The sequence below is a fragment of the Haemaphysalis longicornis genome, unplaced genomic scaffold, assembly GCF_048455015.1.
Source record: "Haemaphysalis longicornis isolate Haplotype H1 unplaced genomic scaffold, Haemaphysalis longicornis Haplotype H1 scaffold_9, whole genome shotgun sequence".
NCBI lineage: Eukaryota > Metazoa > Arthropoda > Arachnida > Ixodida > Ixodidae > Haemaphysalis > Haemaphysalis longicornis.
The window spans coordinates 16,858,126-16,883,635 of record NW_027526460.1 but is presented as its reverse complement, the minus strand read 5'-3'; the positions used below and the strand labels follow the sequence as shown (position 1 = coordinate 16,883,635).

The 25,510-nt window shown below is 49.6% G+C and overlaps 2 protein-coding genes and 1 pseudogene across 2 annotated transcripts in view; 1 reads left to right on the top strand and 2 right to left on the bottom strand.

Moving 5' to 3' along the window:
- The window catches only part of LOC144152532 (beta-1,4-mannosyl-glycoprotein 4-beta-N-acetylglucosaminyltransferase-like), a 69,401-nt gene that overhangs the window by 41,590 nt on the left and 2,301 nt on the right, over positions 1–25,510 (bottom strand). The gene's annotated exons all lie outside the window — the stretch shown is intronic.
- LOC144152344 (uncharacterized) lies at positions 4,003–9,362 on the top strand (annotated as a pseudogene).
- Positions 11,426–12,525, bottom strand: LOC144153042 (beta-1,4-mannosyl-glycoprotein 4-beta-N-acetylglucosaminyltransferase-like). Its single transcript, XM_077684678.1, has one exon. It carries the CDS (start codon positions 12,457–12,459, stop codon positions 11,551–11,553), a length of 909 nt encoding a protein of 302 aa, XP_077540804.1. The 5' UTR covers positions 12,460–12,525; the 3' UTR covers positions 11,426–11,550.

Here is a 25,510-nt window from a genome sequence, read left to right as displayed (position 1 = left end):
TGCTAAGTTTGTTGATACCTAACTGTACCGGCCTTTCGGAGACTGCGAGGTTTAACGACATTCAGGATATATTGACATTATCTACGTACAGTCATGGACCAAGGAAATGAGAAGACGAAACCACAAGCCAGAACAAGCAAAACCAAGGAATATGCATAGTGGAAATAAAATAAAAGCTCGCTTGTTGTATATTTGGAAAGACACATTTTCAGTCGTTATTATTGTAAAAGCCAGGGGACAATTTCACAGCACCGAAAGAAACTGTGCTATTTGCGTGTTCTGGTTGATATTTTCGTGTTTGTGTTTCATTTCTCCATTTCTGTACATGTGCCATACTATTTAACATGGTAACAACTTTATGAGTATTTTTATTTCAATTAAAGAGTACGGCTGAACACTCCGCCATGGGGCAGACCATGTTTGCCCGAAGGCAGTTCGGACAGTGTTGCCCAATCCCTACTGCAAACATTCGTTGTGACAAGTGTTCATTTTGCGTTGAGCATGTTTCTCGATGTACTAAAAGATTTGACGTCACGCAGGATGGTGTACCGCAAAGTACTGTTGCATGCTTTTTCTAGGTGAGACAGGGGGGCTTATTTATAAGGTATCTTTGAAATACGACTCGAATGCTGTGCGTCACCCTTAATGAAAGCCAGCATGGCACTGTCCCGAATATAATTGAAGTCAAGGAAGTGCAGCACTCTTCTGATAATCAATTTTTATATAAACTTACTCCGAGAATTGGTGAGAGCGATTGTGCAGTAGTTTTTTTGGAAATGAGGCATCTTACCCCTCCTTTAGTATAGCTACTGCAGCCGCTTTGGCCTAGGAAGTAGGGAATCGTCTTGCAGTCATATTTTGTTATAAAGAAAGGGGAGGAACACGGACTGAAAGGCCGGGAGGTTAGCCAGCTGCAGAGACCGGCTTGCTACCCAGCAATGCATGCGGAGCAGGGTAGGGGAAGAGGAAGAGATACGAGCGGAATGACGCGCACTCTAGTCCTGTTTCAGCGACTCGACAACGTATTGCCGGATAAAGCATAGAGTTTCATGCCAATGTATACATAGAGTTTCATGCATAGAGTTTCATAATATATACTAGAGGGCAATCTGCCGCTGCAGTCGCGGGCTGCCGTGGGCGGCGCCATTGCCGCTAGCGACGTTCCTCGCCTACTTGGCTTAGCCAGCCATATGGCTTCTTTTTTGTCTCGAAGCAAAAATCAACAAAAAAAGGGTAACGTTTTTTTATTGTTCATCGAACATGTAGCTGCTAAATTATTACTGACAAATTAATCTTTTTGTACGTTCACTTTTATAACAACAAAACAAATTTCATGAACCTTCTACAATAATATTGTTGCTTTTTTTGCAGCCAGAGCCAACCTTACAGCCCGTTTATAAGCCACGCCAAGGACAAGTGGAACGTGCCTGCCGGGTACATGACGGAACGCTCGCTGAAGCGCGGCTCCTTTAGACAGGGGCGCCAGATTTCCCTCTAGCATATATTAGCAAGAAACTCTATGGGATAAACAAAGGGGGTTCCGAAGGTGTTTCAGTGAAGATTGTGGATCATTGTGGCACTGATGTTATCTAGACCTGTTGAAGAATTCTTACACCTGCCGAGTGCAAACATCCACATTTGCGTAAAGAATTCACTTTTGTAGTGCTCAATTGAACATTTGTTATCACGAGTTGGCATCCGTTCTGCATTTTTTTTCCATTGAGTGAACGCGTTTGTATGTTTGTATATCAGGAAGACCTGTATATGTGTTGGACGTGTTCTGCGAGTGCATTTGTTTGGTCTAGAAGAGAGTCACCAGTAGTGCTAAGCAAGGAAACGTTTTTTTTTTGTCCTTTTAACTTCTGTCCCACAGTTTGCAAGCGTCGGCACATCCGTGCGTACGTTAATACGTCCTTGCTTGCTTCCGAAAAGGACAAGGCCAGCGGAACGTTACCAAGACGCTTACGCCGCGATCGAGGCCAATCGGAGTGACTGGATCGGCAGTGCACGATTAGAACTATACAGGCTACGCTCAGAATGACGGATGGCGGCACTGGCAGGAATTTATTCGTGTCGATATGCGTCGAAGGCAGGCGCTAGTCCTGCACCCTTCATACCGTCAAGGAAAATATTGCGATTAAATTAAATATTTGGTAGCATCTGATAAAGACTAATTTCCCATACCCGAAATAAAACTGGACGTTCTCATATTTCGATATTTTTCCGTGCTGGAATGGTGTTGTTCTTTACTTTCTGTCAATTTTGTAGCTGCGTGACAACCAAAAACTGGACGTTATAATTTTCCACGTGCAACCATTGCACAATTTGCATGCATGTAATCTCCTTTTGCTCTTTTTCGTTAGCGTTAAATCTGGGGTAATGTTGCTTACGTACGTTTCGATGCTTCCTCCAAATCGCACGTTTTGGGTAATTATTTTTGCCGCGTCAATCCATCGGCTTTTCGTTGCTCTTGTTCCGAATTTTCTTATTTTTCTAAATTTATTTAAACAACCCCAAGCATCATACTGTTTTGCTCTGTATTCGCGTGTCAGTTTTTAATCTTCATTACTGCTTTCGAACTACACCTTGTAGGCACGCCGACACCAAACGTGTGAGCAACATTCTGAAATAGCTTCAAGAAAACATTTCCTTATATCTTGCGGCGAAAAATGCACGCGAATGCAGTGCTATATGCGCTGAAAGCCAGCAGAAAGTCGCTATATTTCCGCAATTTGGACACCTTTTGCACGGCTAGGAAACAGGTGGCCTCAGCACTGAACTCAGACCTGTCTTCTTTTCAATTACTAGGCTGTTAAGACTGCTGAGTCCCCGAAGGGGTTGCGCCGCGCTTGGATTAGCGAAAAGAAGAGACAGACGATGTAGGCAGCGCGTGGCTAGCGCGGAGTTCCTGGGTCAGGGATGAGAAGAAAAAGTAGTAGCTACGAGACATTCGGAATCATTCGGAATGATATTTTTTTACCTAAACAAGTACTTCAAGTGCGCTCATTATTTTTCTTTTAATCCCGAGCTCAGTTTTTTTCTCTCAGTTAGCGCCCATTGCCTGGTCAGTCCCCTTGAGGGGGTATAAGCCATTCTGTTGGCACCCACCACAAAGTTTCATACTAATATATACTAGAGGGAAATCTGGCACCACTGTCTAGGGGAACCGCGCTTCAGCGAGCGTTCCGTCATGTACCGGGCAGGCACGTTCCACTTGTCCTTGGCATGGCTCATGAACAGGCTGAAAAGTTGGCTCTGGCTGCAAAAAAGCAACAGTATTACTGTAGAAGGTTCCTGAAATTTGTTTTGTTAATGTATAATTGAACCTCCAAAAGATAATTTGTCAGCGATATTTTAGAAGCTTCATGAACGATGAACAAGAAAAAATGTTGCCCTTTTTTTATTTTAGCTTCGAGACAAAAAAAATTCCCCGCATTTCCCCGAAGGGAAGAATGTGAAAGTGCGAATGCACGAGTTGAATTTGTGCGGTTCGGTAATGTTCGCGAAAGAGAGATCACACACACACACACACAACTACAAAGAAAGAAAGATGCATTTAATCACAGACACCTATTTGTGTTGTCGTTGTACTTGATTGCTAGAGCGGATCTCAGCGTTGAAATTTCGTGTCAGTACTCCTTTAAGCGGGTGCATTAGCCCTTCTCACGCCCGATTCCTGGCCAATCCCCCACGCGGGTATGTGCCATGTCAGCGGCCAGGCAGCGCGCGCCCATCTTTGAAATTTCGTGTCAGTACTCCTTTAAGCGGGTGCATTAGCCCTTCTCACGCCCGATTCCTGGCCAATCCCCCACGTGGGTATGTGCCATGTCAGCGGCCAGGCAGCGCGCGCCCATCTCCCCCCGTTGCTAAGGAAGACGAGGAGCGCGCGCACCCGTAGCTGCTGCTATGCGTACTACGGCGGCGGACGATTCAGGCTCGCTTAAGAAGTGCATTCGCACTTAAAAAGAAGCCATATGGCCAGCTAAGCCAAGTAGGCGAGAAATGTCGCTAGCGGCCACGGAGCTGTCGGATAGACTCCGGCTTCCTAACCCGAGGTACCCAGGTTTGATTCCGGCTCCTGTAAGCGCTTTTTTTGACACAGGAGCTTTTGCACAAGCCGTAAGTTCGTCGTAAGCTCACCGTTGCAGACAAAAATACCAAGAAAAATGCGGAGCCCTCGGGAATGCATGCCTCGCGGTGACCACCGAGTCCCAGGCAAAAAAAAAAAATACTCCAGCGCTGTCGTCAAGCATTACCACGCATGTAATACTTGGCATGAGGAACACGACGATATCGATACATACGACGATTCTACTAGAAGAGTTCAAAGCAACGCCGGAACATGCAAATAAAGAAGTACAAAATTATACAAATGCGTGGTGATGGGTCCGTCAGTGCTCGCGCACGTATAAAGTAATCCTCCAGCTTCGCTATGTTTCAAGCCATGCGTGACTAAGTGCAAACTTTGCTAGTTGAGCTCGTGGAAGTTTGCAACGCTGAGGATGTCTTCGCTTCCTCCAATCGCTGCGAAGAAGACGACCTCTTCGATGCATATGACGACGACTACCAGTCTGCCACTGAGAGCGCCCGCCTGTGCCGTGATCATTGGCTCATCACTATAGCGCCACCTTCAGTGCCGTTACGCTGACGCAGCTCCAGGCCCAAGCAAGGTTTGGGACGCGCTCGCTTGTTTGTCCTTGTTTGTTCCCGCCTCCGGCATGGTCAGCCGTGTTCTATACTATGTGCCAATAAATGCTTTCTTTTCAAGAAGTCCGATTTACCTAGCCATGCCTCTTCAGCGCCCCAGCCTTCACGCCCAGCCCTCACATCTGGCCCAGCCCTCACAACTGAGCCTACCGTCGTCGTTCAACAGCTGGTGAGCCATTCTGTCGTCCTCGCCCGAACGTTTCCCGCCGCTCGTTCGCTCGCCTCCTTGTGCGCGTCTCCGTGCGCTTGCTAGTGGACGCGCCGGAGAGATTGTGTTCTGTGTGTGAACGCCTGCCTAGAGCCGGCTTGGAGGAATATCATGCCGTGGATTGTGTGCGAGCGCCTCGACCTAGTGACAATGTCGCGCCTAGGCATCGACCTTATACAGGACACGCTGTGATGGCGATCAAGTTGATCAACGACGCTGAAGCTACCGAAGGGTTGTGACACGGACGAATTGGCAGGACGAATTGGCACGGGACGAATTGGTACGGACGAATTGGCACGAATACAGGACGAATTGGCACGGCGACAGCTGGACACCGCCGGCTTCAAAGAGGACCTTATTCAGCGACTCGAAGCTGACATTCGGCAGCAGCGTGAAGCTGGTTCCCGGTTGAAACGAAGGCTTCGGCCTCGTCCGCAGCGGCGCCTTTGACGCTAGGCCCAGCCAAGGTACAGAGCCTTGCCTTGCTGTTCCAGCAGCTACCTCGTCCTGCAGCGATGGTGACGAGACTGACTGACCTGTCATCTTCCATCCCGCTGTTTGACGGTTCGCACATCCACAACGTCAACGTATGGCTTGACGACGTGCAACGAGTGCAACAGCTTGCTTCGTGGGCCAACACAACCACACGCCTTATCGCTGCTAGCAAGCTCAAAGGTACTCCGCGAAACTGGCATCTCGCGTCCGGTAACCAGCACGCCACTTGGGCTACCTGGAGAGCAGCCCTTAAAGTGACAGACAACCGATTTTTGTCGCGTATATGTTCTCTAGCTCATATGAAAGCCAGCGTGTTATATAGCCCGGTAACTACAAGCACTTTCTAAACGAATCGGCGCAAATAATTTTAATTTGGCAGCGAACTTTCTGAAATCGGAAGGGTGGCGGTTCGTAGTGTCGAAACTTGGCACTACAACATGTGTCCCTGTCACGTGACCTGCAAACCTAGCAGCTACTGTAACTGCTGAAACGCTTATTTACGTATTGAAAACCTTTTGACACAAATATTTGTGCAAGGTTAAATTGTATATGTATTTATAAACATTATTTTGAAATTTCTAAAGACACGCCGCCCGCCGCCGCTGTGTTCCTCTCAGTGTGGCTAACTGAGCCATCATGCCCAGAATCAACGGCAGCGTGCAGTAAACAGATCCACTGAAGGAGCTTTGATGATTCTGCCTCCGTCAGAGGCGTTTGTTCTGCCAAAATATTCGATTTCAGTTTCCAAATACGCCAACGGCAGCTTAAAAAAAACGTCGCGCCCGGGGAGAATCGAACTTCCCACCTCCACAACGCGAAGCCAGATTCTACCTATCGTCTATCCCAACAGATGGCGCATTCGTGCACAATAGACCGTTGCATTAAAAACACATAACGGAACAGGAAAGCCAGCGATTCAAACTTTTTTAGCTGGGGGACAAGTTTTTAAATATCGTTTTTCATTTCGCTTACAGACAAAAGTATAGTGCCGAGCTACTCTGTGTCAAGGTTGCCAGCATCATTTTTGGGAGAGACACGTACGGCTCACAGATCTAAAAAATTTGATTTATAAAGTTCTAGGCAAAACCGTTTCTCAGCAAAACCGTTTCTCGTCGAGGTGCTTTTAGTGATGCCCTTTCATTTGGGATAGAGAATATATACTCGACAAAAATCGGTTGTCTGTCCCTTTAAGGACACATTTCTCACAGGATTGACACTCATCGAGTGGCAATAAAAGGTCATGAAGGTACCCCAGGTCGTATGCGAAAGCTTGCACCAGCATGCCTGTGACAAGTTCGGGATCATTGAGCGTTGTCCGGTAAAGCTCTCTGATGCCAAAGAAAATCGACTATTTGCTGCAGGGTTTACGCGAACAACACATCCTCGTCGCCATAGCAGCCAATCGGCCACCCACGGTAGCTGATTTTATCGCCACCTGCACTAGCCTCGACAAAAGCGCGCAACGTCTACATACCAAAGCCCGCCGCCAGTTGCCAGTTCTGTGAAGAGGCCGACGCAACTATTTCGTGCCTCTAAGACTGCGGAGCTTCAGCAGCCTCACCCAGAACCATCGCCACCACACTCTTCTCGAGGTTCACCAAGAGCGCGCATTTCAGAACTGCCTGCTGATCAACAAGAACCCGCTTATGCAGCTATTTCGGCACAGTATGGCGCCCATGCTTTTCGTCGTGGCCAAGACTTGTCTGCTACTAATGCCATGCATCGGGGCACTTGGCATCCAAATGTCCTACTCGCACCCCCCGCAGTATCATCAGGACCTCCAACGACGCCCTGGACACAGCTGCCTCAAGCATTGCACAGTGCACCCGCTACGCTTGAAGGCTCGAAGTAGCAATGCCCCTTGTTCAACGCAACCGTTGTGGGAGTCGGTGAATGCGAAGCGTTTTCTGACTCGGGATGAAAAGTAACACTAATATATAAAGCCTGTGTGCCTGAAAGCCGGGTCACCCCGTGGACTTAGCCCCTCTTGCTCTTGTCGGAGGAGGCGCAGTGGTTCCTGTTGGTGCTGCATGTTTAAAGATATCCATTGGACCAGTCACAGTAGTTCTTGAAGCCGCTATTTGGGAGCATAACGTACTACCCGTCATTCTTGGTGAGGACTGGTTCGCGGCAGCACAAGCACGCCTGATCTTCGAGCCACCGCAACCAACACAGTTGCAGTATGCAACCACAAACTCGATCATTATCGCAAACAAAAACTAGTACCCATAATTCCAAGTGCTGTGATCCCAGCTAGGTTAGTCCTTTTTCCTCAAGCCAGCCACAGTGCCAAAGACTACCTGCAACATGATCCCTTGCTTTTGCCAGAGCAGCCACCATGGCAAGTGTTAGCAGCCCAAACGTTGCCCTCAAGAAGTGCCCCTCTAGCGTCTGACTCCCTCGCATCTGTCATGGTTGTTGTGCGCCATCATTGTGATATTCCATTGTACTGAATTGGCAGCCAGTCCACTCCCAACCAGCACGCAGTTATAAAAATTACGCCCACCTCCCCTCGCGGGAACCCTGTGTAGATGCGACGCATCGTGGGTGTTTCCCTCGGCGTTTCCGTTGGGCTCCCATCGCGTGAATCGTGCCATGAACGCGTACGATGCATTTCCGTCTACTACGGGGTTCCCGCATCCCGTGCACGTCGCTTTGCAGCCTCATCGTCGGTGGTGCTAGCAGTTCTGTTATTGGGCTGGCCGGTGCTTGTTGCGGTTGCGCCGACCATCGCGATAGCAGGCTTGTTAGTCTCCATTCAAAGCAGCGTTGGACATCGGAGCACCGGCACTGGAACGACGGAGCGGAGCGCCGCAGGTACCGCGTTGTATACCGCCGCATAACGGTGAGGGGAATGAGAGAGAGCAGCGCATGCGCATGCGTTAACCGAGCGCTAGCGCGCGCCGACGCACAGCTGGCATTGCGAGGAGCGAGCGCTAACCCGCAGATAACGCTGCGGTAAGAGCGGCGGAGAGCGCATACGCAGCTCGCGCGGACAACGACGACGCCGGATGGATGGAGGGATGCATGCATGCATGAACAAGGCGGTGTGAATGAGATGCGTCGCATCTAAAAGGTGCATTGCCTGAACGCAAAGCTGTTTTTCTCGCCACGACGATTATCTTGGCCACTTCACTGATATGAAGTACCGCGTTGACGTACTACCTGCACCGTATTGCCCTGCAGTTGGAACCATTACCGGTACGTTCCAGAAGGCAAGCAGTTCCTGAAAACTCAGGGGCCCAAGCGAACCATGGCTTTCAAGGGGCACTGTAAAAAGCTACAAACCATCAAAGCCATCATCCGTGCCTTGCTGAGTCAAGCGACCGCTAACTCTACCTCAGCTTATGTGCGAATTCAAAAGGAGCAAAAGCCAGGAGCTGTCATTCAAACAGCACGGCTTCTGTGACCCCCTCCGCTTTCTTCTGAGCCTCCCAAATACCGTACGCTTGACCCGGGTGGGTGACGAAACGGAGTTCTATGTCAGGCCAGTTCTGACAAGGGAAGTCCAGCACATACAGAACTCCAACAACCATAATGAGTCCATACCGTCAGTGAACCGCCCGCCAAGTACTTTCAGCCCACCCCAGTGCTTAAAGCAAGTCCAACATGCCGATAACTTTGTTAATAGCCAGAAAATGTACCAAACGCTCGTTACCCAACCGCCTACAGGTTTCAAGCCGTCCTCAGCGCCATCCAACCGCGGCCTGTGCCACAGCCACCGCCAAACTCGGAGCCATCTGTGGTACCAGAACAGACCAAGGAGAACTTGTGCCAGCGCCTGGCTGACCACTTTGTGAGGGGCATCGATGTGCTTCAGCAGGACAATGCCCGTGCCCGAAAGTTTGGTAGCAGCGTCGACCATTCAGCGTTCGGCCACAAGACGAGCAAGGGCTTTCTGCTTAGCGTGCGTGGCATACTGTGTGAATACGCAGCTCCGCCGGGGTCATGAGACTGTTTGAGAGAGTGTTGCCAGCCTCCTGTCCAAAGACGACTGGAGCGCCTTTCACGTACCACGAAGCCAGGACAAAGGCCATTACCACGCTTCGGTGAGAATCGAACTGCCAGTGCAAGGAAGCAGCACAGTGTACACTCACCTCTGCAGCGCAGCCACAGCCTAAACGGCCACAATGCACTAATTGGCTGCCTAGCCACCTAGACGATCTTGTGCTCGAGTGAAGCGCGCGGCAGTGTTTCCCCGTGTGTATCAGTCTTATTCCTGTTGTGGGCAATGTGAGGATATCACTGACCACGAGACGCGGTCAACCAGACTGGGGTGCGGTGGGAGCGCCCCCATGCGCCGTAATCATTGGCTGATCACTAGCGCCACATTCAGTACCAACGCATCTCCAGGCCAAAGCGAATTGTGGGACGCGCTCGCTGTTGGTCCTTCTTTTGTTCCCGCCTCCGGCGTGGTCAGTCGTGTTTTACTATGTGCAAATAAACGCTGTCTTTTCAAGAATTCTGATTCGCCTTGCCATGCCTCTTCAACGCCCCAGCCTTTGCGCCATACTCTCACACAACTAGGCGAATAAACAATGATAACAGAAATTCACTACGTGTCTGGCAATGCTCACCTACAACAGGTTCGCCATTCAAGTCTTGCGCGTGAGTGAAAGCTTCACTGAATTTTTTTCGTTTTTACTTCACCCCCTATTATTATTCCTCGTAGTTAGAGAAAGCTGGATTTCCGGCAGGGCGTATTGGCAGCCAACCGAAACTTCAGTATGTGTATGGCAATGCTCACCTACAACAGGTTCACCATTCAAGTTTCGGGCGTGAGTAAAAGGTTCCCTGAATTTTTTTTCATGTTTACTTCATGTTTTTTCATGTTTACGACGAGGAATAATAATAGGGGGTATTATTATTCCTCGTCGTTAGAGAAAGCTGGATTTCCGGCAGGCCGTATTGGCAGCCAACGGCACGAGTGATGGCACTAAAGCTTTACTTTAAAACGTAGACTTGCCAGAAGTTAAAGGCCGCGTTGTAGGGCATACATTGATATTATATCGAATAAGGTGGGATGAAAGTGTTTTGTGAGTAGGGTGCTATATAAATGTCGTCTTCAAAATTGTGGGGTATTGCGAAGTATGTCTGCAAAGATGCCGCACAGGAACGTTTTGCCGCAGTCACTCAGACACTTAGAAGAATACGGGGGCCTCCATAGTGCAGAAATATTCTTCTCAAGAGGCAAGCAAGTCTTCGAAGCGAAGGCAGAACAGACGGGTTGATTGATGGTGGGGTTTAATACGCCGACGCTACACCTGGGCTATGGGGCGTGCCGTAGTGGAGAGCACCGGAATAATGTTTACCACCTGGCGATCTTAACGGCGCCGAAATCTCGACACACGGGTGTTGTCGCCTTTTGTTTCCATCAGAAAAGCAGCCACCTCGGCCGGGATTGAACCCGCATGATTGGGCTCAGCAACACAACGCCTTAGCCAGCGAGCCACCGCGGCGAGTAGAACTAACGGGACTGGTTGCGGCATCTTATTCTCAGGGCATAGCGCAATCATCTGTCACCTACGGGGACATTCTAGCGGCAGCCGTTGACGGGCAAGGGTCCGTACAAGTAAATGACAACTTCGGAAGGGCTAATTGGGCAGCAGCAGCCCATCGGGTGAAGACGTATGGCCTATTATTTGTTGAGAACCACTACACAAGGCGAAGTATTCGGTAACACTGTGCATAAACCAGGCCAAAATAAGACCCCGGGAAGAAACGAGGAAAAGATGAGTATGTAGCGCGGCACCCTGTCTTCTCTTTCTTTTCTACGGAGTATTTCTTGGGCTTCTTCCCAAGATGTGTCACCAACTCGCCCAACTTTCAGTTCTGCTAAGATAAATGTCTACGGGTGCGATTTAATTGGCCGAATTCTGACTCTGTCCTCCACTTCGTGTGTTTTCTCGACATGGCTGTGTGGAGGATACCACAATGCATTTACGTAAAAACATCTCTGTCAAGGATCTCCTCGAGTGAAGGCTGGAGGGTAGGATAAATTCAGAATTGGAAGGTATGTCTTTTGAAATACTGAACGCCCACCTGCCGAATCCTTAAGTATGGTGCCAAAATGCATGATTACGTGGAACTCATGAAGCACGACAGGGACTCCTTTACTATCAGTGATATAATTTACCAGCTCATTCAAGGCTGTTGGAGGTAATCCCAGTTGAACATCGACATACGTAAGACAGCCTCACCTGAATGCCTCGAGTGCTGAAGCACCAGGAACAGTGCCATCCCGCGTAGCGAGGTGCCGTTCCCATCAACGTCCACGTCTCCTGAAAGGTCCCGGTGTTTGGCAACCGCACGTGGGGGAACTTCCTCATTCCACGAAGCAGCAGAGAGTCATTGCCTAAGACTTTCCGTATAAAAGCCACGGTGCACACTCCTCCCACGTTCACCGGCTTAATGTTTTCCCAGAAGAAGCCGTACAAGAACCAGCGCAGAGTTAGGGCCACCGGCTCGCCGTAGCCGTCGTGATGCTTAAGAAAGAGCAGAACGTCGCGGTTGGGTATCTCGTCGGCGTCGCTTATCCAGAAGAGGTCGTCGTCACGCAGGCTGGGAAGTCGGTTCTGACCCTCGCGCCAGATGGAAGTGCGGAAGTAATTTTCGGGAGCCCACGGGCTGCCGTCACCGTAGTTGTATACTCCTATTGCAAGCGGAATTATCTTGTGTCTGTACTGGTGAATAAATCCGGCGCTCAAGTTCGAACGCAAGTGGAGGTCCTTCGGTGATCCGAAGTAGGTGTAGTTGGACTCAACAATGACGTAGTAGTCGACGGCGTCTCCCAGCTCCTCAACGCGGATGTTGAGGAGGTCTAGCTCGTGGTTGAAAACGAGGCCGTTGATGAGAGTGCGCGGCTTCGAACGACGCTTTATGAGACCTTTTCCGTAGAGCTCCTGGAACCTGACAGTCCTCCACACAGCATCAGGAATGGAGCACTCGACACCATGCCAACCTGGCGAGCACACGCACATCGTATTCTCCATACCAGGAACTGTACCCTCCACAAAGCACGAAGATGACTTGGCTGTACTTATGTTCATCACTGGCACCTCTGAATGTTCTCCCTGGGAAACGCCGTTTATTCGAATCGATGCATTTTCGCATGACACAGGTTGGGTTCTAGTAACACGGTCGCCCAATATCGAATGATGTTGGCCCGTATATTGCGCACACCGCATATATTCCAGGCATACAAGAGCTGCGCCGAGAAAGACAATAACTGCGCAGAAGAGCAGCGCTGACTTTCGCCGCTTAGGAAACATCACTGCGGGGATGACACGGACGACACACGGTTGTCCTGCTGCGTTTTCGCTTGGTGGCCGCTGGAAATAGAAAAAAAAAGATCGTGCGTGCTGGAGCCCCGCTTACCCGAATTTGAGAGGTGCGGGGCTTGTTATTTAAAATCTAAAGTGCAGTAAGTCCATACAAGGGGACCTGAGGGAGGGTAGCCTGGCGTATGGTCTATGACAAAATGGGACACTTGAATTTATGAGTCTGTTTAGTTCGCTCCCCATTGCAGTGCGTTTGGAAGTCTTCAGCGTATAGTGAAGCTGGGAACGCCTCTGCCATCGAAATACGACATGGTGCTGTAGACTTTTCTGAAAAAAAATTCTAGCACACGTAAGCACTCCGCATGATGTAGGAAATAAATTTTTGATCGTGTGTTCCGGTATTTAGGTGCCGCCATTTTGTCTTGGAACTGACGTCATGGCGTGTTTAAATGGGCCATGCAGACAAAATACAAGTTTGTTAATTAAAACGATTTCATGTTCTATAGTGCCCCCCCCCCCCCCCCCCCCCCGCGCTTGTCCGGCAGCAAACGATGCTGTATTCACTGACAAATTAACCAATTTAGGTTAACATTTGGATACTCCCGTCAAATCGCGTGTTTTCGTGACGTCTGCCATTAAGTCACAAGGGCGGGTATTCATGCGAACTTCCAGTGCGTCCTTAGGCTCTGCAGCCATGTGTACCGTGGGTCCCCCCTAATGGCGCTACCATACTAAGCCATGGATAGTTGACGGGCGTTGTTTTTTTTTTTTTTTGTGACCGTATTAGCACCTGGCTTGTTTTTGTTACGGTAGAAAGTAATCGTTTCGTTAAACATGTGAAATGCCCGGCAAACACGGTCACGTAAGAAAACGTCACTTACGCCAATTGGCCAGGGTCGTGTAAGAACTCCAAAGCAGCGGACTGCTGTGCAGCTAAAACAAGCATAGTGCACCCAGTTCCAGCAGCAGTGCGCATCGGTACTTTTATGTTTACGTGTAGTTTCGTAATTTCATTGTTTACCCCACAATTGTTACTACTGTAAAATGAATGCGCGTTACATTTAAGCGCAAACAGCTCGTTCGGCCAGCTTATAAGGCCTGCCTAATTTGCGTTTGCTTTTGCCGGCCTCAGCCCATCACACAGCTGCGCATATGACACACTGCGTTCTGTTGCGGGAAATGCGGTAGTGAGTCGCATGGCCATTCCTTTTTTTCCTAATAATGTAGTTTATTTGACCGAAGTGTGCGTTAAAGGTGGTGTCAGTACGATTCCAACGAGGCAATCTTTCGAACGAACCAAAGGTGTTTTGTCTGCATAGCCCCTTTAAATGTTTTCGTAGCTGGCACTGCGGGCGCGCCATCTTTCGGACAGCGTCGTACGACCATAGTTGCTTCGCAGCTGCTATATTGAAATCGATTTTTCTTAGTTCATCGCAGCAGCTAGAGTTCCTTTACCATTGGACCACCTGGCGCTCGACCCTTCCTGCTGTCTTCGCTGCTACAATCGCGACTTACTTCGTGGTGCGCGCTTTCACATCCACTTCCGCTGGGTTGGCCGCTGCTTTGACTCTCTTGGCCGCGTCCTGTCATTCATGCTCCTTTACAGATCCACACAGCCATCCACGACCACGTTTCAAAGCTGGTGTTCATGTATGTAGTCGATTGAAAATGCATCGCCATAAACGCAACACCCATGAAATTGCAAGAACAAGTGTTGCATGGAAGGTTGCGCGCTGATTTCACGTACAGTCACGGATGGTGCCAACAAAGGCACCACCTTATTCATATAGTGTTGGTTCACGTGTTAAACAGTACAACTCTGGTCACGCGATGGTGTCAACAAAGGCACCACCTTATTCATATCGTGTTGGTTCACGTGTCAAACAGTACAACTCTATCGTCTCATTACTATTACTATCCCAGTCTTTCTCTTCTACTCTCAATTGCTACAATTGAGATGCTTCGCCAACCGTCTTTGTAGCACTATTAACGAAAAGGTACTTTGCTAGTAGTCTTATCGCGACAAAATTAATCCTTTGGTAGCAGAACAAGTTTATAACCCACGGTTCTCAGTCGAAGGTCACAATTTATTATCAGCTCAAGCTGGGCTGAGAAGACACTGTCTGAGCGGCTGCTTTTGAGATGCTGCGCACAAAATTCGAAAACTAAGCTTTGACCTATATACGGTTTAAGCAAAGTGAATCTGACCGAAAGGACATTTTTCCCTAGTTTTGTTTGTAATCTTGCAACGAACACCTTGTTTTAACACGCTGTTCTGGTTGGACGCACTTACAGAGCCCACGACTATTATTCCCGCTCAAAGAAGCGATAAATGCTTAACAGGACGTGTCACCTCGCAGTATGAGATTATCCAGGTAAGTAAATTTGCTTTTTCAACGACGCCTTTTTTTAAGAAGCTGAAGGCACTCGGATATTCTCATGTGCAGGGGAAGAAGTGCTCGTGCTTGATTCCAACAAGCAAGAGGTTAGGAACTGGACGTTGTGGCTACTTTGGAAAGCGAAAAATTTCCGTATAGTGAAAACCCCCCGGCAGCGTGGTACTGAGGACAGCATAGAGCGTGGGAAATGGGGATGACCTGGCATAGAAGCTGTGACATCGCGAAATCGTATTGCTAGAGTCACCCCACAAGAATGTGGGTGCATTCACACCATGACCCAGCTGATCGCCTTCTTGCCTGTCAGTCCGTCGTTTTGATTGCAGATCGACCCCCGCTTCGGTTTCTTTGGAAGCGTGTGGGCCTTCTACGGCGTAGCTGCAGGAATAGCCGTTATTCCAGTTTACATAGGTATGAACACGCCGCTCAGGAGTGTGGGCCAAAGTGCGCTGGCACACTCCCTGGCCACACTTCTACACATGGCGACGTTGCTTCTGAGCATCTTGTGGATGCAACCGACGTGGCTGCAGCAATTCCCGAGTCTACGACCGAGCACTCACCCCTTTCCAGATGAATGGCAGTCTCTCAACCAGAACCAGCACAGGTTCAAGCAAACCAGCCCCTAAACGTAGGTCTACCAGACGCACCCACTCTAAAGAGAGCAGGTGGTGATGTCCTACTTATGAGTCGCGTATTCCTTAGGTTTGCAAGTCCCCTAGTAGTCCTTAAAGTGCGCAGTGTGCGTGTAGGGAGGTTGCTACTGGCCTTGAGGCGCTTGTGAATGGAAAGTCCATGCTTCATGAGCTGGTTGGTGACGTCACCTGAGAAAATAATACTTTCCGATGACTACTGTGAAATCGACGAGTCGGTTCGCGCGAAGCAAAGCGTAAGCCATCCAGGCACGACCGGCCACACGCGAACAAGCGACAGGGCGGGGCCTACCTTTTGAGGCACCGCCGGTGGACACATCGAGTTAGTCACCGGGCATGTAACGGTACTCATGTTCCCTCGCATACATCTTAGAGTGGTCAAATTGAACGTGCGTGGCCTGTCACAGCGTGAAATCAGTTTCAACTGCTGTATGTTCTCGCCCCGAATATTCCCAGCATTCTGACAGTCCAGGAGACTAAAGTTACTGCCCTTCCACTCTGTGAAGAAGGATGACCTGCGAAGCTGGACGCAGTCCACGGAGGGCGCGAAACAAAACACGTTTTTTGCTTGTAATTTGCGACGGAGCATACCTCCTCGTCAGTTAGCTGAATGAACCTTTGAAGGACCCAGGCTTTGTTCTTGTTGGCAAATATGGAGCTGCCTGTGTCCCTCCCGCGTCGTAAGCATCTTACTCTGTGTGTAACACAGCAACCCAATCCGCTCTACCACTAGGGACACCGGGAAGGTCCTATTGTGGACCGTGTAACCTCCCCGTTTACACCTCGCGCCATCCCAACGAACATGCCATCCACCAGTACGGACATGAAGCCTATAACTGCCCGTGCATGTCCCCCACCCTCTCCCAGTATTCTCCACTACAAACCGGTGCAGGCGTAAACCGGCAACCGGTCTTGTGCGCGTGCTTAAAAGTGAAGGACGCGGACGAAAATATCCTTGTGAAAGCCCTTAATCCAAAGAAGTGATATTGGCTCACGCCTGCGTCGAAGCGGGCAAGTTGTTAATCCACGAGTGATTCGACGCTACTCGACAACAGGAATTTGAGGCAGTAACAGCGATGGCCGCAGCTTACCGTTGTTTCCGCTCCCATTCTCGCTTCGGTTCGGGCGGATGCTTCTTCAATTCTACCTCTTCTTCCTCCAATTGAACGGCATGCATCCGTCCCATAATGATTTAGAACCTGGAAGCGCTTCAGCTCTATTCTCAAGTGCAAACATGTGGCTGTTAATTTCCTTTCCCCTTCGTAGGCATCTTACTCATCAACCGAGACCAGAACAACTCGATTAAGGACAGGCGACAAAGCGCAACAACCCATGTCACGTGGACCTGTAAATCCCCCATCAGCACAACCGGCATTTCATCGGCAGCGGCATGAAGCCTAGCGGGATGTGCCACGCCCCCTACTACAACCCCCAAACTATGCACTCATAAACCGACAACCGGTGACCCCGCATACTTAGTCGTGAAAGACACTGGCGAAAATGTCGTTCGGGAGACCTTCCAATCTGAAGACGAGTTATGAGCTCGTGGCGGCGTTCCAACTGGACAAGTGACTCTTCAGCCGATAGGGATTCGCAGCTACTGGGCGAGGTATACAATTTGAGCGGAAACGGCGGCGGCTACGTGTTCAGCGGCGACGGCGGGTTTCGTTCGTTTTAGGGCGCAGCCCTTTGGCAGCCGTTACCAGGATTCGCTGGGTCGGCGTCTGTTTATGTCCGTGTAACCAAGTGAGCGAACTCAGCAGCGACGACAGAAAGAAAACCGAGGAGCATCTGACGAAGGGTGAAAAGGACGGCGGCACGCGCTGCTATCGCCTCATCTCTCTCACTGATTTCCCCTCACACTTGTTTAGGGCGTCGCCGCCAAGGACTGCCCTCCCCCTGACACGTTCCTGAGACGCTGGTCCGTTCTCCATATAGTCCTAACCACGTGACATTTGCGCGGGAGGTTCAAACAGAATTTGCAACAATACGCTGGTGGGCGGCGGCGACGCGCTGCGAGATAACAGCAGAGTAGCACGAGCTGCCGTTCGTTCGCTGATCACGCGATCACTTCTTGAGAAGCAGCGGATGTGTGCCGTGACCTAAAAGACTACAGGTGCATTGCACACAAATTCCGCATTAGGATGTATAGTAATCGTCACTGCCTTTTTGACGCCGATCCTCACTTGTGTTGATTTTTCTGAATCATCTCATAATCGCACTACGGCCGTTAGCAGCCGACTGCGCAACTTGTCAAAGAGACGTCAGTGAAGGCGAGGGGAAAATAGTTGTGGAAGAGGTGTCAGTGGTGGCGAGGAGGAGCCCCGTAGCGGCGCCGAGTAAACCGACTTCACCGGAATGAAAATTTGCGGGGAAAATTGGCCGCGTATCGGCTCCTTTCGTTGCAAATGTCGACGAAAAACGATAGTCGACTGGCGCCTCTGGCAAGTAAATGCCTGCGTTCTTTTTCCCGCTCACCTCTCATGCTGTTCCTCTCCGTCTCGTTCCTCCCAAGATAATACGGTAGAGGTATGCTCAAGTCAATTTAAATTTACCGCCTTTCATTGCTCCACGTCGGGAGTCTCGATGCCAGCGCTGCCGTACGCGGGAGACGAGCGTGAACCGAGGTTACCCTCTACAACGTTTATAGAACCACGGTGCCCTACCCCACGACCGTTCCCAGCGGAACGTGGAAACTATCTTATGGAACCTTTCGTTGCTGTTGCCGTTTGATGTTTTTAAATGCCGCTAGGTAGCGCGGGCAATATCAGGCGACGGTTTTCTGCAGTTGATGTAGTATTTTGTTTGCTATCGCAAAATCGAGGCATCCGTGAATTTTAAATAATGGAAAACTGCAAATGTCTCTCATATATTGATTTTCTGACTTATATTTGCGTAATTTATTGCTCTTGTTCAACACTGTTGACAAGTATGAACATTAACACCGGACTTAAACGTTTAGATTTGCCTGTGGGTATATAAGACTATTGCGCAGTTTCCGTTTCACTTTGGCCTGGTGGCTGAACGGAGTCACAGACAGACAGACAGACATACACACAGACCACAATTTCTGCGTTTAAGTCGCCCAAGGTATACTACGGATCGTCCTTAATACGTTGTGAAAAAGCCCTCTTAAGTGGGCGATGGAGCCTTTCGTTAAAAGATGTGCGATGTGTGTGTGCTATGCTGTCGATAGCTCGGCAGGATGTATGTGTGAGGTGGAAAATGCGGGTTGGCGACGACGACGACAACGTTGCGGGAACATACCCACGCAGTACTCGTGGCGCGAATGCGAGCTGCGGGGATTGCCACTTACTGTGGTTGCGCCGACAAAGTAGTAGTGGCAAGACACACGAGGGAATGCCGTGGGCCAATGGGAAGTGGCCACAAGCAAGGCGCGGGCCACAAGCAGGGGAGGCCAGGATGGAATGGAGGAGAACGCCGGGAGGAGTGGACGGGGCAGGTTCGAGGAGCGCGACGTCCAGGTGGAAGACTCGAAGCTCGTCGGGCTTTCGGTACCCGAGCTCGAGAGGGGTCTACCTGCACCTTGGCATCTTGGAGCCGAGGCGCGACTCCTGTCTTCTGGAGGCGTGCAACGTTGGCGTGCTCCGCCCGTGGAGGACCCGCTGCCTTTCGCCCGTTGTCGACCGGAAGTGCATGGTTTCCTCCTTCCGGCTGCTACAGGGCGCTGATCTTGAGCGAGTGCCTAGAAGACCGTTTTCTACGGGGACAATGGTTCATGTTCCTCGTCGACGTTCCGGCATGTGCAACTTCATCATAGCCCTGCGACGCCTCGCCTCCCATCGTCACCAGAACCCACGACGCCCTGCGGACAGCGTCTCATCGGCCTGAACATTTGGTGGGCACAGTACTTTATATTTTCTTTACAGTTTGTATTTCCTAGTTTTGGTACGTGTCGTTTAGCTTTGAGTAGGGATTGGCTGCCGTTTGTGATTTTGTATGTAGTCTTGACATGTTTGCTTTCGTGGTGTTCGCTCAAGAATATATGTTTCTTTATTCCGTCGCCAAGCGCCCTGGTTAAGTTATTGGCGCTGTGGCAAGTCCCAGTCACCACTGAATAACTGCAACGAACCTGCGGGGGTTTTCTCCCTTACAGTATGTTGTTTTTGGGCAAGTAGTTTCCCCGCAGGTCTGTTCACTTTACCGTTGATCCTAGTGATCAATTTGCGGTTGTTTCAGTGTGTTTCTACGAAAAAGGGGAATTTTAATAGGGAGCTGTTGTATAAGCAGGAATTTCGGTGTTCTAAGAAAAAAATACCGAGAAAATGCCCAGCGCTCGTGAGCGCGTGCCTCGCGCCGACCGTTCTCCGCATGGGCAGTGGCTTTATCAAAAAAAAAAAAAAAAACGGACACAAACCTTCTGGAGCGAGAAAATGGCGAGCGCTGGTGAGCGCGTGCCTCACGGCGACCGCTGAGTCCCAGGCTCGCGCAATGTAATGCTTGACATGAGGAACACGACGATATCGATGCATGTGACGATGACTACTACTAGCAGAGAGCTAAGCAACGACGGAATATGTAAATAAATAATTTCAAACTTGTACAAACGCGTGGTGATGGGTCCTTCAGTGTTCACGTAGAAAGAAATTCTGCAGCTTAATCACGGGACTCTTTATAGCGCCCTCGCAACTCTTGTTACAGGGATACGACGATCATCGGGAAGAAGTCCTGCAACTATCTTTTTAAGTATATTAGGCTGACGCCAGAGTCACGACTGACTCCATGAACGATAGTCACCCATACTCTACTGTGACTCTAGTGTGATGAGGTACGCATGACCCTCTTTCAATAGAGTCGCGGGACTCGACGGACAGCGGTTTAGCAAGATTCCATTATGCGACGAGTAGATATTTCATTTCATTTATTCATCCTTAAGGACCCGGATGCATTACATAAGGGGGGGGCGCACATCAAGGTTGCAACATCTTCAGAAAAACGTAACAAGGAATAACAAAAAAGGAAATTAAAAGACAGGAATCAACACTGAAGTGACGGGGTACATCAGGGTTTCAACAACTTCATAAAAAGTGACAATAATCACAATTTTTAACAAGGGACAACAAAAATAGAGTATACTCCCCCCTGCTCCCCCTTCTCCCCCTAAGTGAGTGTTACCAACTCATGTTTTTAGTGGTGCGTATGGTGCAAGCCATGCGCGACTTAGTGCAAGTTTCGCCAGTTTTTTCTTTCAAAATTGCTTTCCCCGCATCATCTCCGGCAATGGTTTTTTTTTTTAAATTGCGACAGTATGCCCTTTGGCATAAGTTCCTACAGGTACAAGTTTGCACCCGTTTCCCGGATGAAGTCCAGGAGACAGCGGTGGTGGGGCCCCCACAGCCATCGCTGAAGATCGGGGGGTCTCCCCGGATGCAGGCCTGTGCCGCGAAGGTGTCGGGATCTCGCTGCACTCAGTGAAGGGCACGTCCATAGCAGGTGGTTGGTGTCGGCGTCTTCGGCAGGAGCCGTACAGAAGGGGCAGGTCGTGGAAAACGGGGCATGGTATCGCGGTGGCCACGCCCGGGTTACCGCAGAAGAGAGGGCCAGCCCACTGGGAAGGTCTGTTCCACACGGTGGGATGAGAGCACGTGTGGCGCGACGCAGATCTTCCTTTAGTTGGACAAATCGGTCATGTGGGTCAGTTGTCAGCAAGGGCAGGGGCCGTGGAACCGACGTAACGTGACAGAAACTATCCGCCGCAATATGAGCGGTGATAGTATTACGCCGTATCCACGACAGTAGGAGAGGGCAGGGCCACGTGTCCAGCAGGTCATGAATGTCTCTTGAGACAGACGAGTTGGAGGCTACACGTCGCAAATCCCGTATGGCCGCCGTTGAGTCCGTGTAAATTTGTGCCGTAAAACTTCCAGGAGCTTCAAGAAGTGCCGGTAGGAGGGCTTGCAGTCCGTCCCGGATGGCTGTAAGCTCCGCCAGCATAGAAGGCCAGGTGCGGAGTGTTTCATAAGCACAGTTTTGGTATGCTTCTGGGTGAGAGGGGCATACGATCGCTGTAGTTAAAACGCCGTCTTGGGCCCCAGCGTCCACAAATGCCTCTACAACCTGGGGCAGGTTCTCAGTCGCTAGTAATGGCACGCCCGCTAGTAATGGCACGCCCGGTTTTATATTGATAAGAGCACCAGTGTGTTTTTTTGGCTACTAATATATGTGAAGGTTAAACTTTTTTTTTGCAGGCGTGCCGCTAGGAATAGATGCTTGGGAAGACGCACCGGAAACCATTAGGTACCTTTGTAAAAGTTTATAAACGGAAGTAGATAACAACGGGTGTAAATAACAACAGCATTCAAAGACATTAAAGGCTCGTTTGTGGTATTAAAAGCTGACGTCGACTCCGACGACTTGACCGACTCGCCTTGGCATCCATTCAAAGAGCGCCGCCGCTAGCTTCGGACGCCAATAAAAAAATTCAGTGCCACGCTTGCACTCTGTGCAAAAGGATCATGAGTGAAGCTGTGGTGCTCTGCCTCAACGTGAGCGACAATATGCTTGGACCGGGGCGTAGCCCATGGAGTCCACGAAACAAAACGCGTTTGTTCGTAATTTGAGATTAAGCATACTTGGTTATTTACATCAATGACACTTCGACGGACTCGAGTGTTATTCCAGTGGAGAAATATGGGGCTGTCCGTTTCCCTCATATAGAAGCCAAGTATTAACAGCAGACGGGAATTCCACAACATTTACAACTTCATTCTGTACGATATAACATCAAAAAATTACGCCCACCTCCCCTCGCGGGAACCCTGGTGGGATGCAACGCATCTCATGGGGGGTTCCATTGGCGTTTTCCATCGTATTGATTACGCTTATAGCAGGGATTCAAACGCGAAGGGGAGGTGGACGGACGACCACCGACTGAGACCGCCGGAGCGCGGCATGCCGCTTTATATTCACAGCGCCCGAAGGAGAGGAGAGCGCGGAGAGAGAGAATACTGCACATGCGCAGCGCACGCAGCGCCGATCGCAGCGCCGCCCACCGGCGCCTAGCAACGGAGTGAGAGCGCGCTACGCCAACCCGCAGCTGTTTGGGAGAGAGTGTTCGCTATCGGAGAGAGGAGAGCAGGAGAGGCGCGCTCTGCGGACAACGCCGGACGGACGCAGGAAGGACAGAGGGGCGAGCATGAGATGAGTTGCATCTAAAAGTAAGTGAAACTCCTCGTAATACAGGATTTGCCTAACCGGATAATTGTCATTTAGTTTGTTTTAGGATAGGTCTGATAAAATAAGAGTTACAGCCATTTTCTGTAACCGTACCTCTTCCGCTGATGACCATGTATTGGCAGCCGACGGTAATTCCACAATATTTATAGCCACTGTGAGCTGACTAATTATGGCGCGTAAAAGAAACACGCCGTATGATATTGTCACGTGCCAGTCTGTGGTATGAGATCATTATTAAGTAGGACGGACATGCTGATCCCCCGCGTGGGTACGTGCCGTGTGATGGGCACAGCAGAGGACGACGAAGAGGCGCGTTAGCTAGCGGCTCGTGTGCTCGGTACTTGGTCGCCATATTTCTAGCCACCAACCGGTGCTCTCTGTATGTTTCTCCCACATTAGGCACCTCGCCTAATAGAAACTGACAGCGAATCGCTTAAACTAGGCTTCACCTCGGGACAGAAGCGCGTTGTTGAAAAGGCATTTTACTGCGTAGCATTCTTTGTCGAGTGCCCCCCAAAACAGTACCGTGTAACGCCGTGTATTTTGACGAAAATGCAGATGTCGCAGAAGTTCCGCCTGTAATCGTTAGAATAGCGTAGCTTAAAATAATTGACTCTACGAAATTTTGAAAAACAACAAAATAATAAAAATAAAAAAATTCCGGAAATGGCGAACCGTGTAACGCCCGATATTTCCGCCATAATTCAGATTTCGCTAAAGTTCCACCTATATTCGCTAAATGAAGATGTTTCGAACGAAATTTCGGAAGACTGAAAATATTAGAAAAATATAAAGAAACACGCAAATTGGTGCACCGAACCATGTAATGCCCTCCATCTCCACAAAAATGCGAATTTCGGGAGAGCTCTGGCTGTAATCATTATAATAGTGTAAATGCAGATAATCGGTCGAACGAAATTTTCAACAACTAAAAAATTGCAAAAATATTAAAAAATACGGAAAATGGCGAACGGTGTAACACCCTGCATTTCCACAATAATGAAGATTTACCGAGAGTTCCACCTGTAATCGTTATAGTAGCGTAAAGGAGGCAATTGGTCGAGTATGATTTTGAAAAACTAAAAGCAAGAAAAAGATTTAGGAAATACGGAAAATAGCGAGCCGTGCCATGCCCCTCATTTACAAAAAATGCAGATTTTGCGCAAGTAATACCTGTAAGTAATAGAGTAAACGGAGGTAACTGGTCGGACAGGATTTATAAAAACAAAAGTTGGCTGTCAAGTAGTGCCGCTCAAGACAATTAGGAATGCTATGCGTTGGTAGAGAATTCTCTGAATTTCTGCAGATTTTTTTCAGGGGACATATCAGCGGTCATACCAAAATATGAAGGCCTTGGAACGTTTTTTTTTGTTGTTGTTAACAGTGAAGATGTTTAGCAAATTGTTTTGTCGCGTCCGCAGTTAAAAATACCAAGAAAATGCCGAGGGCACGTCAACGCGCGCACTTGAGCGCGTGCCTCGCGGCGACCGCCAAGATTTGAAACCACCATTAGAATGCCGAGCGCTCGTGTGTGCGTGCCCTGCGGCAACCACCCAGCGTCCCCAGCGTACGTTTGTTTAGACAAGCATAACCACGTAGGGAAATTGTCAAGGATTGGCCAAAAAAGAAAATACTCCAGCGTTCATCGTACTCATGGCCAAACCTTCTCGGAACGAGAAAGACACATCATTCCGCACGCCCATCCAAGGTGATGCCCAATGATTCTCTCTTCAAAAAACAAATGAGGAAGGTCACACTTATAGCAACAATCATGGAGTAAAGGTCGTCGCGGCAGCGAAGAAGACGCAAATGTGCTGCAATCGTTGACAAACTTTCGGGATAGTCGTGAAGGCTGCATACAGCTTCGCTACCTTCAAGTCTTCCTCGTTAGTGGGAGCTTCCTTCATTTTTTAATGAGTTTTTCTATACGCTGAAGATGCAGCGCAGCTTTACGATGCCGTGGATTTGAGTGGGGGCCGCAAGGTGGCGCTATGCTCACGTGCCGTTTTTGTCTACATCGCACTGCGGTCGTAGGAGATCTGCTGGATCTTAACCATTGGGAGTTTCGCTGAAAAACAGAAAGGGTGTTCGCTCCTTCACAGCCCCGTGGTTAATGACGTGCAACCAACCTCTATTGCGCGACAGCGCCGCGTGGTCCATTAACAGGGATGCACGATTCCTTTCGCGCGAACATCAGCTGCGAGTGACCGAACGCAGCTTTAAAGATTCACCAAGCGTGAAAAGCACCCTCACGAAAGTGAGAGCGGAATTAGGAGCCACTGGGTACAACACTATAGGCGTGAGCGCGAGGTGCGCGATAGCAGCGCCACAGAGGGTTCCTGCAGCCGCTCCGGCTGCCTCCCCTGCGGTCCGTTTACTTTTTGTCCAATAGCACATCCGCATCCCCTCACGGACAAACTGCGGGACCTGGAGAAACAACGTTGTCTTTTATTGAAATGGACAAATAGCCGGATATTGATAGTGCTTGGGGATTTCAATGCAGCCCGTGTAGGATGCGGGATACATGAATCCTAAAGAAAGGGCGACAAGTCCACAAAGCTGCCCAACAGCACTGCC